Genomic DNA, 15,681 nt, shown 5'->3' with positions numbered 1-15,681 from the left:
TTTTTTTTAAGCTTTTTATTTTCAAAACACATGCACGGATAATTTGACCACATTGACCCTTGCATAGCCTTGTGTTTCAGATTTTCCCCTCGTTCCCCGTACCCCCTCCCCTCGATGGCAAGCAGTCCAAAATACGTTAAACATATTAAAATAGATGTTAATTTCAATATGTATAAACATATTTATACAATTCTCTTGTTGCACAAGAAAAGTCAGATCGAAAAAGAGAGTAAATGAGTAAGAAAACAAAATGCAAGCAAACAACATCAAATAGAGTGAGAATGTTATGCTGTGACCCACCCTCAGTTCCCACAGTCCTCTCTCTGGCTGTAGATGGCTCTCTTCGTCACAAGATCATTGGAACTGGCAGTAATCATCCCAGTATGGGAAAGAGCCACGTCCAGCAGAATTGATCATCCTATGATCTTGCTGTTGCAAAAAAGGCTGCCACAAACATTCTTGCACATGTGGGCCCCTTTCCGTCCTTTAAGATCTCTTTGGGATATAAGCCCAGTAGAGACACTGCTGGGTCAAAGGGGATGCACAGTTTGATAAGTCTTTGAGCATAGTTCCAAATTGCTCTCCAGAATGATTGGATCCGTTCATAACTTCACCATCAAGGTATCGGTGTCCCAGTTTTCCCACATTCCCTCCAACATTCCGCATTATCTTTTCCTGTCATCTTAGCCAATCTGACAGGTGTGCAGTGCTATCTCAGAGCTGTCTTGATCTGCATTTCTCTGATCAATAGTGATTAAGACTTGCACCTTTTCATGTGACCAGAAATGGTCTTAATTTCATCTGAAAATTATTCCTATCCTTTGACTCTTTATCAATTAGAGAATGGCTTGAATTCTTATAAATTTGAGCCAAGTCTATATTTTAAAAATGGATAAGGCCTCATTTCTCAAACATAAAAGGAACTGAGTTAAATTTATAAAAAATAACCATTCCCCAATTGATAAATGTTCAAAAGACATACATTATACCCAAAGAGCTATAACATCGTGCATATGCTTTGACCTAACAATACCACTACGACCCAAAGACGTTTTTTTAAAAAGGTAAAGGAGCTATATGTACAAAATACAAAAATATTTATAGCAACTTTATTCTCAGGGCAAAAAATTGGAAAGTGAGAGGATACCCATCAGCTGGGGAATGGCTGAATAAATTGCGATATGTGATTATGATGAGATATTTTTGTTCCGTGAGAAATGATGAGCAGGACACTCTGAAAAAACCTGCCAAGTCCTCCATAAGCTCAAGCAAAGTGAAATGTACTGTGTACAAAGTAATAGCAATATGATAGGACTACTTGCCGTCTAGAGAAGGGGGTGGGGGAAAATTGGAATACAAGGTCTTGCAAGGGTTAATGTTGAAGAATTATCCATGCCTATGTTCTGACAAATAAAAAGCATTCATAAAGAAGAAACCCAAATGTTGAAAATTATCTTTTTACATAATTGGAAAAATAAAATATTATTGAATGTTTTTAAAAAGCTGCAATAAATATTCTTGTACATGTAAAGTCCTTCTGCTTTTCTTTTGATCTCTTTGGAATAGGGACCTAGTGGTAGTACCGCTGAGTCAAAGGATATGTGCAATTTTATAGCCCTTTGGCCAAATTGGTCTCCGGAATGGTTGGACCAGTTCACTACTTCGCCAACAGTTTTGTTAGTGTACCTATTTTTCCCTGTTCTACTATGCTAGCATTTGTCATCTCATCACTAGTGGTGAGTACCACCAGTCTCAGCTGGCACTTCAGAGTTGTTTTCATTTGCATTTCTTTAATCAATAGTGATTTAGAGCATTTTCAAAAAATATAACTCTAGATAGCTTTGATTTCTTCTTCTGAAAACTGCCTGTTTATATTCTTTGGTAATGTATTAATTGGGGAATGGCTGCATTTTTATCAGTTTTACTCAGTTCTATATTCAGTATGTATTTAAGTAGAAACTCACACTTTTTGTAATATTACTTCATCATTTATGGTCTCTTAGAACTGTGTGGAAGATACTATTGAAAAGAATGTAGGAGCAGGTCATTAGGTGTCAGTGGGAGCGGGAGCACGGCCCAGAAGGGCTCCTACTCCCCTGGAGCCACAATCATGAGGTTCTCTCCGCTTTGGAATTTTGACCAGGACCCCTGCTCCCTTGTGACTGACCTCTAGCACTTGTCTCTGATCTGAAACTGTGATCAGACCTATGTAAGGGTAATAGAGTTATCGGCATCATCTGTACCCAGTGCCAGCAAAAGATCTCCCTCATCTTTCTGGCCAGTCGCTTGACCCCCTCGCCATCTCCGGTTGAGAGCTCCCAAAGCTGGTGCTGTTGTTGCTCCAAGTATTGCTGGGGTTGTATGTGACGCAAACTGCCTGCCGACCTCCTCAGTTTCCTAGGCTGGAGAAATGGCTCACCCTAACTCCAAAGTTTGATTTGAGGCATCATTTTAAAATTATTTAGAGAGGAATGTTGAGAGACTTCAGCTGGGTTGCCATCTTGGCTCTGGCTTTTTAAAATCTGGTCTTTGACCTCCTCGTTTTACTAAAAATGCTCTCTCTCAAGTTACTGATGCTAAAAAGCTTCATTTCTTAGTCGCTAAATCCAATGGCCTCATTCTCCTTGAGCTCTCTGCAGCTTTGGCCCTGCTGACCATTGTCTCCTCCCGGACAGACTCATTTCTCTAGGTTTCTGGGACAGCCGTCTCTCCTGATTGTCCTCCTCCCTCTCTGACTGCTCCTCCTCTGTCTCCTTTGCTGGATTCTCCTCCAGATCATGCCCTCTAACTGGAGCTGTCCCTTAGGGTTCTGGACTGGGACTTGTCTTCTGGTTCTATACTACTTCACTTGGGGATTTCATCAGCGCCCAGGGATTTCAATACCATCTCTATGCTCATGGTTTCCAAATCTATCTATTCTGCCCCAATCTGTCTCCAGACCTTGAGTCTTGCATCTCCAATTGCTTTTTGGATATCTCAAACTGGATATTTGTTTCCCTTGGACCTGGACCATGACCTGGATCATGCTAGTTCTGGAACTCAGCATGATCTAAACCAAACTCTTCTTTCCCCTTAAACCGTTTGGGAGAGGATTCTTCCAGACTTCCCTGTTACTGTTGAGGGCACCACCATCCTCTCTGGGTTGTGGCCCCTCAGAGTGTGACTCACAACTTAGGTGTCTTCCTCAGTTCTTCAGTATACGTCCCTGTCTCTCCCCTTCACCTAAGGTGTTGCCCAAGTTTCCCCTCTCACCTTTGCAAAATCTCGAATATGCTTCCTTTTCTTCTCTGATATTGCTGGCACCCTGGTGCAGGCTCTCATTGCCACGCACCTGAACTATGGATTTAGTCTGCTGATAGCTCTGCCTGCCTCAAGTCTCTCCCCATTTCAATCCATCCTCCAGTCTTCGACCAGTGATTTTCCGAATGCTCAGGTCTGATCGTCCCCCCATTCAATCAATCCCAGTGACTTGCCATCACCCTCCCCTCCACACACACACACCTTAATGCACTCGAAGTGAGTCCCCTCTTGGCTGTTTCCTGAACAAGATACAACCTGACTCCAAGCATTTTTCTCTTGCTATCGTCCGTGCCTGGAGTGCTCTCCTTCTTTTACTCCAATCATTGACCTCCTTGGCTTCCTTTGAGTCTTAACCAAATCCTCATCTTTTGCTGCAAGTCTTTCCCAAATCCCTTTAGACTTAGTGCCTTTTCTCTTCACTATTCCCTATAAATAGCTTGTCTGGACATCTCCGTTTGCTTGGTGTCTCCCTGATTTAGACCGTGGACTCCTTGGGAGCGGGGATTGTCTGTTGCCTTTCTTTGAACCTCCAGAGCTTAGCACAGTGCCTGGCACATAGCGGCCGCTTCATAAATCAAAATCATTTGATTGACTGAGGCAGGGCCCTTTTAGCCATTTACCCTTCTGAGTCTTAGTACGGCTTATGAATCTACACTTGTTGGATTGGCTGTAGCCTTTAGCGCGCATTCTTTTTTATAGATTACTGCAAGCTGTTCCGTGGGGGAAGTTCCATTGTCCATTGGTGGGCAACTCAGGGATTTCAGAGGTCCAGAAGTCGTCAGTGTGCAGCCTGGGTCAGGCCTTGCATTCAGCGATGCCCCAAATGACCCGAGAGGGCACTGCAGCCAACCACCTAATGCCCTTTGGAAAATAATCCTTGGAATCGCCCCCCCCCCCAACACACACTTCAATGGATTTTCTTTCCTGATATTTTGCTTAAGTAAGTATTTCCTTTTTTATTGAAGCTTTTTATTTTCAAAACATGTAAAAAGAAATTGTCACCATTGGCCTTGTGTTCCAACCCCCCCTTTTCCCCCACCCCTCCCCTAGATGGCAAGTAATCCAATATATGTTAAACATGGTTAAAAGTATACACATGTATACACAGGTACATACACATATACATATGTATACACACTTATATTTACACTCGGCTCCCAAAGACCTCTCACTGGGGGTACATGGCTCTCTTCAGCCCAAGAGCACGGGAACTGGCTTGGATCATCTCATTGTCGAGGAGAGCCACGTCTGTCAGAACTGGGCATCCTATAATGTAAGCGAGCATCTCGTAGGGTGGGCGGGCATGCGTCTACACTTTGCTGTGGATTTTCCATGAGAATGGGGGAAAGGAGGATAGAGGAATAGAGGTTGGGGAGAGGGAAGGACAGGGAAATAGGGGTAAAGGGCACAGAAGAAAGGGAATAGGGGAAAGGGAAGTAGGGGAAAGGGGAGAGGGGAGAGGGATGTAGGGGCAAAGGGGAACGAGGGAAAGCTTGGCCTGGGGGCAGACCACTCCCAGAAACGGAGAGTCTTGGCCGGTGTGCGAGGACTCATTAGAGGCGGAATTGGGGGAGCTGGCTCTAGCACGGGTCGCGTGATCCCGCCGGTGGCTTCTTCCAAGATCCCTTTCGGGGCGCTGCCCCCCAAGGGCCCTTCTCTGGGGTCATGCCCCTTGCCCGGGCACCCAGCTGCAGTCCCCAGAGCGGGTTCTGCAGGAGGAACGGGCCAAGGCAGAGACAGGCTGGAAGCCGGGCAGCCGAGAAGGGGAGGGGGAGGGCAGGGGGCCGGGGCGGAGCGAGGGAGGTGGGGGCGGTGCCCGCGGCGCAGACTCGGCTCCCCCCCCCCCCGCCCCCCCCATGGCTTTCGGAGCCGCGGGGTGCTCGGCCGGCCGGGTCGGGCCGGCCCAGGGTGACGTGGCCTCTCCTTGGCTCGGCGCGGCTGCCGGAGAGGCCCGGAGGCGGGGCCTCCGCAGCGGGGGCGGAGTTGGGGGAGCTGGGTGCTCCGCAGGCTGCCGGCCCCCCGTCGGCGTCGGCGGCGCCGTAGCTCCTCCTCCTTCCCTCGCCCCCGCCTCCTCCGCCCTTCTCTCTCTGCGCGTCCCTCTCTCGCAGTCTCTCTCTAGATCTCTCCGCATCTACCCCCTCGCGCTGGTCTCTCTCCATCTCCCTCCCCGGCTCGTCTCGGTCTCCCTCTGGGCCCGGGAGCTCCTGGCTGTTGCCTGGCGGCGGCTGCAGCGGCGTCCGATCAGTCAGTCAAGTCAGCGCCCCGCCGCATCGCTAGCGGTGCCAGGCTCCCGGCAAGCTCCGGGCAGACTCGCTTTTGGCCCGAGATGACGCTCAAGTCGAGCCGGAGCGAGAGCGTGAGCAGCATGCGGACGGCCCTGTCCGACCTCTACCTGGAGCACTTGCTGCAGAACCGCACCAAGCCCGAGGTGAGCGGGCGGCTGCGGGAAGAGCCGAGGCTGCGGGCCGGCTTGGGTGCGGGAGGCTTCGGGCCGGGGTCGTGGGGGGGAGCCGAAGCCCTCTTGGCCCGGTCCCGCGGGGCATCGCGGGCCCTCCGGGGTGCGGGCCGGACGCCCGAGGCCCCCGCGTGCGTGGCGGAGGCCCCGGCCTAAAGGCTTCCCACCCGTTACCAGGGCGGTAACGGAGCGCGCTGGGGAAGTCCGAGCGGGAGGACGGCGGGAGCCCCGGGACACAAGAGGAGAAGGGCGCCCCTTGGAGAAGGGGCCGCGGGGCGCCCTGGGGAGGGGGCGGTGAAGACACCCGAATCGCCCCGCACCTGAGCCGGCTGGGGGCGCCCGCGGAGGGAGGAGGGGCGTGTTCTGGAGCTTCTTTAGTGTTGCGGCTGTTCCCAGCACTCGGGGCCGCTCTCTGCAGTTAGAAGCTTGGGGCGATGGGGTGGGGGGGGAGAGGAAAAGGGGAAGGGGGTGGGAGAAGATGAAGGGGAAGAAAGGGAAGAGTCGGAGATCCCCCCGCCTGACTTCCGCAGTCGCGATGCCCCCTCCCTTCCCCATCCCCACCCCCACCCCCACTCCTCTGTTCCTCTGGGCTCCGACCTCCGACAGGCGTTTCTTCCTCCCGAGGCTGGAAGCCAGTCGTGGGAGTCTGGGGAGGCCCCCCCCCCCCCGGGCCGTGCCTGAGGCTAGAGTCAAGGGTCCCTAGTTCAGCCTCCTGTTTCGCCCAATGAAGCGAGCAGGATTGAGTTCTCACCAAAGGGGGGGTCCTTTGCTGTCTGGATTTGGAGAGTAAGTTACGTGGCTATAAACGGCCCTCGTGAGTCTGCCCCCTCCCCACGGACAGCCAGGGCTCTGGCCGATTTGGAGATTGACTAACGTCGGCGCCTGAATCTTCACGTGGCCGGGCCGAAGGAAGGCTAACTCTGTGGCAATGGGAGCAGCCGCTTCTTCCCTCGGGGATTCTGCTCCCGAGCAGGCGAAGTGGGATCCCCCCCCCCGGCGGCCCTTGGGGGTGGGGCCCTCCTTCAGAACGGCGCGCCCGGAGTTATGGGCCTCCCCGGTCCGAGTGCCAGGTGGGTGGGACCCAGAGTAACTGGAGAGGAGGGAGGGAGGGTAAGGAGCGACCATCCCCTGGACAGGTACACGGGTGGCCAAAGAGAAGGCACGGCTAAGAGCGGCCTCCGTTCTTTGTGACCTTGCGAGCTACAGGATCAGGTCCCCAAACCTCAGACCCGATGGGCGCCCAAACCACCGGCCCCAGCTCCGGTCTGTGCTTGGACTCGGCTCCTAATGGAGAGGACAGGATTCTAGAGAACGCCGGCCTTTAGGTGTACAAGCGAGAAGCCGGGCTCAGGAGCCATTTCAGTCAGGCTCGTTTAAGATCAGAGGAAACTGAGGCCTAAGATCACACGGGCAGTAAAGAACAGCCAAACCACGAACCATTCCTAGCACACCACAGAGTTTATAGACCTTAAAGGCCTCAAGATGGAATCATAGTAACAGCTCTAGGACCAGCTTGGCCAATTCCTTCATTTGATAGAGGAGGAAGTGGAGACGTGGGTGAATTATTTCCCATTATCTCCTGCAGTTTTTCTTCAGGATTTTTAAAAATTAAAGGTCAAAACAAAACCAAGACCCATCCGTTGCCTTTTCTCTCCTTTCATTGAAAAAGAAAAACAAAATCTGCCTTACAGATATGGACGGTCAAGCAAAACAAAATGAGACAATGTGTACTTTGAGACCTTGGCCTATTAGGATTTCCTCAGACTTTTCCTGGGCCAGGAAGTTCATTGTTTTTGAGCTTTATTTCCCAGGACAAGTGTTATTCCCATTTTATAGATGAGACAACTGAGGCACCATGAGAATGTGACGGGGCACTTTGCAGCTGGCATTTTTGTTCTCTTTACCAATTCTGAGATGGCTTGTATAAGTAGCGTTAGCTCCCTCCCTGCCCCCTCCTTTTTTTTTTTTTTTTTTTTTTTTTTTTGAGTGGAGACTGATGCTCAGAACAATTCAATGACTTCCCTGAAGGTCACAGAGTGGGTACAGGGTAGAGATAAGCCTCCAGCCTCTTTGAACTCTAAAACCATTGCTTTCCCCCAGTGACCTCTGCTTGAGCTTCACCACTGCTGGAAAGAAGGAAGGTTCACTACAGAACTGAGCGATGTGTTTCATTTTCAGACAGCCCTGTGGGATGTTTTCCCACATATTGAGGCCAAGTCTGTTTCCTCCACATAGCTGCCAATCACTGGTCCTGGCTCGGGCCCTCAGAGCTTCTCCCGTGATGCTTGTCTCCCCTAACCACACACTCCCCCCTTGTAGGCTGAGCATTCTCTGGCCTTCCACAGATTTGCAGATAACTGAGTCCCCTCCCGGCCTGATCCCCGCCTCCTTCTAAAAGGACCCATGTGTATGGAAATGTTTGTGGCCCCCTTTTTGTAGTGCCAGGGAACTGGAAACTGTGGCTGGTCCTCAGCTGGGCAATGGCTCATATATTATGGCATATGAATGTCATGGAATATTATTGTTCTGTAAGAAATGACCAGCAGGAGGATTTTAGCGAGGCCTGGAGAGACTGACACGAACTGATGCTGAGGGAAGTGAGCACATCCAAGAGAATATTGTAGACGGCAATAAGATTATGTGATGATCCACTGTGATGACTTGGCTTTTTTTTTTTTTTTCCCTATTTTGCAAAGTTTACTGACATTGCCTTGGATGGACTTGGCTCTTTTCAACAATGAAGTGATTCAAGGCAATCCAGTAGATTTGGGATGGAAAAATGCCATTGGCATCCAGAGAGAGAACCACGGAGACTAAGCATGCTCTGAAGCATAATATTTGCACCTTTTTCTTGTTGATTGTTTGCTTTTTCTTTCTTGTATTTTTTTCCTTTCTTTTTGGTCTGATTTCTCTTGAACAACGCGACAAATATGGAAATACATTGAAAAGAATGGCAGAGATTTAATTGGTATCACTTTGCTTGCTGTCTTGGGGAGGGGGAAGGAAAGGAGAGAGAAAAATCGGGAACACAAGCTCTTACAGCAATGAATGTGAAACTATCTACATCTATTAGGAAAATGTTATTTAAAAACTTTAAAAGGTAGCGTTCTAGAGGGAATGCCACAGATACATTAGAGTGGTCCTGCGCCCTCCTTTGTTCTGGACCTAGGTCCACTTGCTTGATGTCATGTGACTAGAACTCAGCTCTTCCCCCCCCCCAGCTGCCTGTCTCTTCCTGCTGTGCTTGGGGATCACCCGGACTCAGTTATTTGCACGGCCTATTGCATGCCATAAGGCCACCTGATGAGCCTCACTAAAGCTTTTGGACAGAGTTTTCCCCTTGGAGGCCTCCTCCCAGCCCGGGGCAGCCCTCCCGGTTTTCCCCAGGGCGGTCCCTCCGCCCGCCTCCCTGGCTGCTCGCTTCTCCCTCTGGCCCTCCCTGGCTGCCCGCTTCTCCCTCTGGCCCTCCCTGGCTGCCCGCTTCTCCCTCCGCCCATGGTAACCTGAGGAACGGCAGGAGAAGCCAGAACCCGAGGCCAGATTGCAAGGTCATTTGATTTAGTGAGATTTTCAGCAGCTGGGTAGGGGAGATAATGCCCACGCTTACGCCCTCTGGCTGCTATCTGAGGGCCTTTCTGCTTCTCAGCTGATAGTCGGGGTGCGTTCAGTCCCCTGTAGGGAGAGGGGGAAGCCGGAAATGAATGAGCTCCCTCCCCTTCTGGATGGTTCCGTTTATCGGCCCTCTCTCCTCCCCTCCCCAGGGGGTTGACTAATCCTGGCCTGGGGAGAAGTGTTTAGGGGCTAGAGGACTGGAAGGTGGTATCCTGGGAATGGTGCCTATGGGCAGCTCGATGGTGCAGTGGATAGAGCATCGGAGTCAGGACCTGAGTTCAAATCATAACCCCATACTAGCAGTGTGACTCTGGGCAAGTCCTTAGCTTCATTTGCCTTGCAGGGGAAAAAATAGTGCTGGGCTCGTGGATGGGTGAAATGGGTTAGAACCCGATGCCTGCTGCCCAGCCCAGATTACCAGGGTCAGGTCTCTCCGAGTCACTTACTCTTCCTAAACCTCAGTTTCCTCATTTGTAAAGGGGCATGTAACACCTGCCCACTTACTTACCTCTTGAAGTTGCTGGTGTGAGAACGGGCTTTGCAAAATGAATGCAGCTCCGCCATTTAATATTTTTAGTATGACCAGTGTCGGGGCGGGATGGAAGGGGGTTTGACATTTTGATGTCTCCTGGGCTGTGCTTGCTTAGTCAGAGTTTGTGCATTTTGTGGCGTCTCCTCCCCGGGCTAGGTCTGGCTGGGTACCTTCAGGTGCCACATATCTATGCCGAGGGACAGAGGAGAGAAGCTAGGTTCAGGCTCAGCTTGCGTGTTCACCTTTGGCCAACAAGGTAGTACATACAGAGATAGAGCTGACCCTTTTCCCAGAAGCCACCGGATCACTGAGGCTGCTCCTTTTCTCCAGGAAAAGATTGGTCTCCCCGGTCAGAGCTAGACCTTTTTGTAATGGAAAGCACAGAAATTGCCGGAAGCAACTTAGAGAGTGCTCTCTGTCCCCTTTTTATGGCCCCAGAGGTGGCCCTGCCCTGTCCTATAACTTTATGACTTTTCTTTATTAACCAACGTGACCTGTTCTCTCCCAAGACCCCCTGGGGCTATGTGGATCAGACTTTGCTCCAGGCCCCTGGATGGCAAATCTTGATAGTCAGGTTAAGAAATGTTAAGTACTTGTTTTTAACTTGTTTGTTCTGATCTTTCGTCGTTTAGATCTCTGTCAATAGTCATTAACATGTATTAAACGCCTACTTTGTGGCAGGCATCCATTTAATGGCTGAGAAACTTGGGGTCTGGGCTGCGGCTCCAACTGGAGTCCTCGAGACCTGTGGCAAATCTGTGACCTTGGGCTTGTCACCTTTTTGATGGCCTTTTTCCGTTCTGTAAAACAAAGCTGGTGACCTTTGGATGTCCTAGCTCTGAAATGGATCTCAATTATTCAAAGACTGCTTGGAAAACTATGGTTGTTCCTTCTTTCTCTCTTCCTCAAATTGCTCTATATCCCCTTATTTCTCTTGGTAAAATGTCAGTTTCCTGAGAGTAAGGCTCATTCATTTCTGTCTTTAGCTCCGGTACCCAAAGAGCAACTGGGACTTACTTGCTCAGGGTCACCTCGCTCAGGTGGGACTTGAACTCCTAGACCTAGAGGCCAGCTCTCCTGGCCTTTGCTGCCCCTCTCCTAGTAGGCACTGGATGACTACTTGTTGAATTTCCTTTGGGGAATGGTCTTGTTTTTTAATTGTAAGTTTACTAATTTTTGAAGACACATTGCTTTTGTGAATCATGTTGGGAGAGAAAAATCAGAGCAAAAGGGAAAAACCATGGAAGCGAAACAAAACAAAACAGAAAAGACAAATAAACATAGCGTGTGTTGATTTACATTCAGTCTCCTTAGATCTTTTTCTGCATGCAGATGGTATTTTTTGTCCCAAGTTTATTAGGATTCCTTGGATCACTGAACTATTGAGAAGAACCAAGCTTTTCATAGTCGATCATGACACATTTTTGCTGTTATTGTGTGCAATGTATTTCTGCTTGTTTCGGCTTGGTTTACTCAGCATCAGTTCATGGAAATCTTCCAGGCCTGTCTATAATTAGCTTCTTCAGCATTTTGTATAGAACAGTACTATTCCATGACCTTGGTGTAGCACAGCTTGTTCAGCCATTACCCAACTGATGGGCATCCGCTCATTTTCCCATTCTTTGCTACCCCAAAAAGAGCCGCTACAAACATTTTTGCACACGTGGGTCTTTTCCCCTCCTTTAAGATTTCCTCCGGATACAGACCCACTGATGGCATTGCTGGCTCAAAGGGCATGCCCGGTTTGATAGCCCTTTGGGCAGAGTTCCAAACTGCTCTCTAGAATGGTTGGATCTGCTCACAACTCCACCAACAATGCATCAGGGTCCCGATTTTCCCACATGGGGTTGGTGTTGAAAAGAAGGCAGCAGCAATGGAATAGCAGGGGAATTCTATTTGGCTTTCTAGAATGGAGGCAGGGAGGAGAATGGGAACCTATCAGCATGTATCGAGGTGTCCCATTGTGTCAAGCACTGTAGCAAGAGCTGAGGATACCACCAAGTGGTCCCAGTTTTCAAGGAGCTTAGTTTAGGGCCTTAATAAATGTTTATTGGAGAGATAACATGTAAATAATTAGGTGCATACAGAATAAAGGAAAATATGTTCCAATACTGAGGGAGGTCTTTTGGGAAGACGGATAACATTTCTTTGATGATTGTGCCAGAAAGCTGACCACAATAATTGTGGAGAAAGGACCCAGGGGAGAAGCTGGCCCTGTCGCTGATCATCCCGACTTTTAGCAGAGCATGCCCAGCCACCGTCCCGTTGGCTGTTCTCTGGATGAGGGGGACACCTCAAGAGACTGACCCAAACACAGATGGGTTTAGTTCAGCCTCTCAGCTGTTGGAAACTCTCAAAAGCCAGTCAGCAGGAGAGCAATTTGCCAGGTATTTGCCCTGACTCAGTCAAGTGAAGCTGGTATTCTTCAGGCAGCCTCTATGTCAATTTGTCATGTGTTCTGAGCCATCAGGAAGCATCTGCTGTATTCTAGTTGTGGAGGCAAGGAGAAGTGAGAAACACCAATCCTCCCTCCAGCCTAGTAGACATTCTGCTCTCACTTCCTCTTTTTCCTAATCTTTTGTACCAATCCTTGCCAAAAGCCAGGGACCTCTCTTCTTCTGCTTTTGTGTCTTTTTGAAGTAAGTTGGAGCTATGCCTGCAGGAGAGCTGTGTTTTTTTCCTTTTGGAGAACTTCTGTGAAACTCAATTTACTTGACTCTAAAAAAGGGATGGATAATAATGCTTCCATTGCCTCCCTCAGGGGGTTGTTTCAAAGAAAGTACTTCGGAAACAGTACTTTTCAGCAAAAAAAAAAAAAAATTTTTTTTCTTTGCTAACATTTTATTTGACTTTTTTTCCCCTCAATAATGTTTCCAATCATTTTTCCAAATGGATATAACGAAGTTTTCAACATTCAGTTTTGTAAAACTTTGTGTTCCAAATTTTTCTCCTTCCCTCTCAGTATTTCTCCCTTCCCTCCTTTCCTCTCCCCCCCCGCTCCACCCCCCAAATAAAGAAGGTAAGTGCATTCTAACAAATCAAACATACCCATTGAATGGCTATGTCTTGGAAGTTCTGTCTTTTGCTGCACCTTGCGTCCATCTCCTCTGTCAGGAGCTGGAGCTCTGGTTGAGCTTCCATTGGTCAGGGTGCATTCATTAGTTTGTATCCATGGCTCCCCTGCTTCTGCTCCTTTTGTTTAGCATCAGTTTAGTGTCTCACCTTTTGCCTGGGATATAGTCCCTCTTTCTCTTCAGCCCTTTCTCCATTTGGCAACCTGAAGGGAGGTTGACTTAGTTCACTTTCTCTCTCCAAGCTGGAAGCCAACTCAGCACTAAGAAATGAGCAGACATCTTTTCACTTCTTTTCTTTTTTCCTTTCAAGCCATCAAAACTAGACACACGAAAGCAAAAATAGGGATAATTAAAAGAGAATCAGGGAGACTACATTTTGCTCAAAGGCACCATAGACAAGGAAATAATATCAAAAACTTTTGCAGCAAATTTCTCTGATAAAACGCCTCGTTTCTCAACTAGGTATTGTGTATAGAACTAAGTCAAATGTGTAACAAGAAGAAAAAAGAACCATTCCCCAATGGATAAATAATCAAGAGGTAAAAACGGGCAGGCTTTTTTTTCTTGTTTTCAGAAGTTTTCAGAAGAAATCAAAGCTATCTAATTTGTTGTTCAGTTGTGAAGTCATGTCTGACTCTTTATGACCCCATGCTGTGGCATATCGGGTCCTTCTGTACTCTACAATCTCTCAAAAGTCTGTCCAAGCTCACATTCGCTATTTCCATGGCATTATCCTCTACTTTCAATCCTTCCCCGAATCAGGGTCTTTTCCATTGAGTTCTGTCTTATCATATGGCCAAAGTATTTTAGCTACAGCTTCAGTCTTTGACCTTCCTATGAATAGTCAGTTAATTTCTTTAAGTTGTGAATGATTTGAGCTTCTTGGGGTCCAAGGGACTCTTAAAATTCTTCTCTAGCATTGTAATTCTAATACATCAATTCTGTTGCGTTCAGATTTCGTCCTAGTCCAACTCTTGCAGACGTGTATTGCTTTGGCTATGTGGACTTTTGCTGGCAAGGTGACGTCTCTGCTTTTTAGTATGCCATCCAGACTTACCTAGCTTTCCCTTCTAACAGCAAGCATCTTTTAATTTAATGGCTGCATTTGCCATCTGCAGTGATCTTTGAGCCCAAGAATATAAAATCTGACACAGTTTCCATTTCTTCTCCCTCTGTTTGCCAGGCAAGATAGGACCAGTTGCCAAGATCTTATTTTTTTTGATGTTAAGCTTTATCAACTTTTACATTATTTCTCTTCTTTCATCTTCATTAAGAAGATTTTTAATTCCTCCTCACTTTCTGCCATCAGAGTGATATCACCTGTCTATCTGAGATTGTTGATATTTCTCCCAGAAGCCTTAATTCTAGCTTTGATTCCTCCAGCCTGGCATTTCACATGGTGTACTGTGCTTATAAGGTAAATAAATAGGGTGATCACATATAGCCTTATCGTATTCCATGTACAGTTCTACCTGTTCTTCTTGGCTTGCATACAGATTCCTTAGGCGACAAGTCAAAGTCTCTTTGAAGACTTGCTACACTTTGTTGTGATCCAATGGAAGGCTAGATCAAAGCTGTAGCCAAAGATTGACACAAAGTGTAGCTAATGAAGCAGGGATAGATGTTTTTCTGGAACTCCCTTACTTTCTCCATAATCTGGCAGATGTTACCGATTTGGTCTCTAGTTCCTTTCACTCTTTAAAAACCAGACTTCTCTTCTGGTAATTCTCTATTCACATTTTGCTGAAATCTAGTTTGCAGAATCTTGAATGTAACTTTGCTGGCATGGGAAACGGGTGCAAATTCAGTAAGTTCACTCGGCGTCAGTTCCTATAAGTCTCTCCAGGCCTCTCTGAAATCATCCTGTGTTGGTCATTTCTTACAGAACAGTAATATTCCATAACATTCATAGACCATAATTTATTCAGCCATTCTCCAATTGATGGGCAGCCACTCAGTATCCAGAACATTCCTTGGCATTTTCTTTCTTTAAAATTGGGATGTAAACTGATCTTTTTCTTTTTAAAAAAATTTATTTTGTTGGGGAAAAGACAGAATTAAAAAAAAAAAAAAGAAAAAGAAAAACAGCAAAGGAAAACAAAAGAAAACAAGATGAAACAGAGCATGTCATGTGCCCAGTGGAACATCAGGGAGGGGTCAAGATATATAACAAATTACTAGTGCAAGAAAGGATAAGTAATAGTAGAAATTATATTCATAAGTGTCCATCTTTACTTCCTTTTGTTCTCTGCTACACAGGTTTTTAACTTTATTCTTTTTTTCCTCTTTCATCCCTCCTCAACCCCCTCCTCAGGCAGGCTGTAGTTTACTGACAAAATATTTGTATGCATGCATGCGTGCACACACACACACACACAAACACACACATCTTTCCTATCCCTACCAACTCCTCTGCTTTAATTCTGCTCCATTATTGCCTTGCTATTACTTAAACTCCCTCATCCGTGGATTCTTCCTATGTCTTCCGTCACCCTTTGCTTTCCCAGCTCATTCCTCCCCCCTTATTCCTTTATAGATTTTGGAGGGTGCTATACCTTTCATGATATATATGTAGTGTTGCCTATTGAACCCATTCCCTATATGAATAGATTTTCAGAACTATGAGCCCTTCTCCTCCCCAATGCCTCTGTCTTCCTCTGTACCTCATTTGTAGAACATAATTACTATTTTTGCCTTAATTCTTCCCC

At 47.4% G+C, this 15,681-nt stretch overlaps 1 protein-coding gene across 1 annotated transcript in view; it reads left to right on the top strand.

Annotated features, from left to right (window-relative positions):
• The first annotated feature begins 5,386 nt into the window (after positions 1-5,386).
• MPP1 (membrane palmitoylated protein 1) overlaps positions 5,387-15,681 on the top strand; it is a 66,289-nt gene continuing 55,994 nt past the window's right edge. The window contains exon 1 of the mRNA XM_031945202.1: positions 5,387-5,728. Within this exon, the coding sequence (XP_031801062.1) occupies positions 5,627-5,728 (102 nt within the window). The 5' untranslated portion in view covers positions 5,387-5,626. The remainder of the gene's footprint in view (positions 5,729-15,681) is intronic.

This window comes from Sarcophilus harrisii, chromosome X (genome assembly GCF_902635505.1).
Source record: "Sarcophilus harrisii chromosome X, mSarHar1.11, whole genome shotgun sequence".
NCBI lineage: Eukaryota > Metazoa > Chordata > Mammalia > Dasyuromorphia > Dasyuridae > Sarcophilus > Sarcophilus harrisii.
The sequence above is the reverse complement of the archived record's forward strand: the minus strand, read 5'-3'. Positions and strand labels throughout refer to the sequence as shown.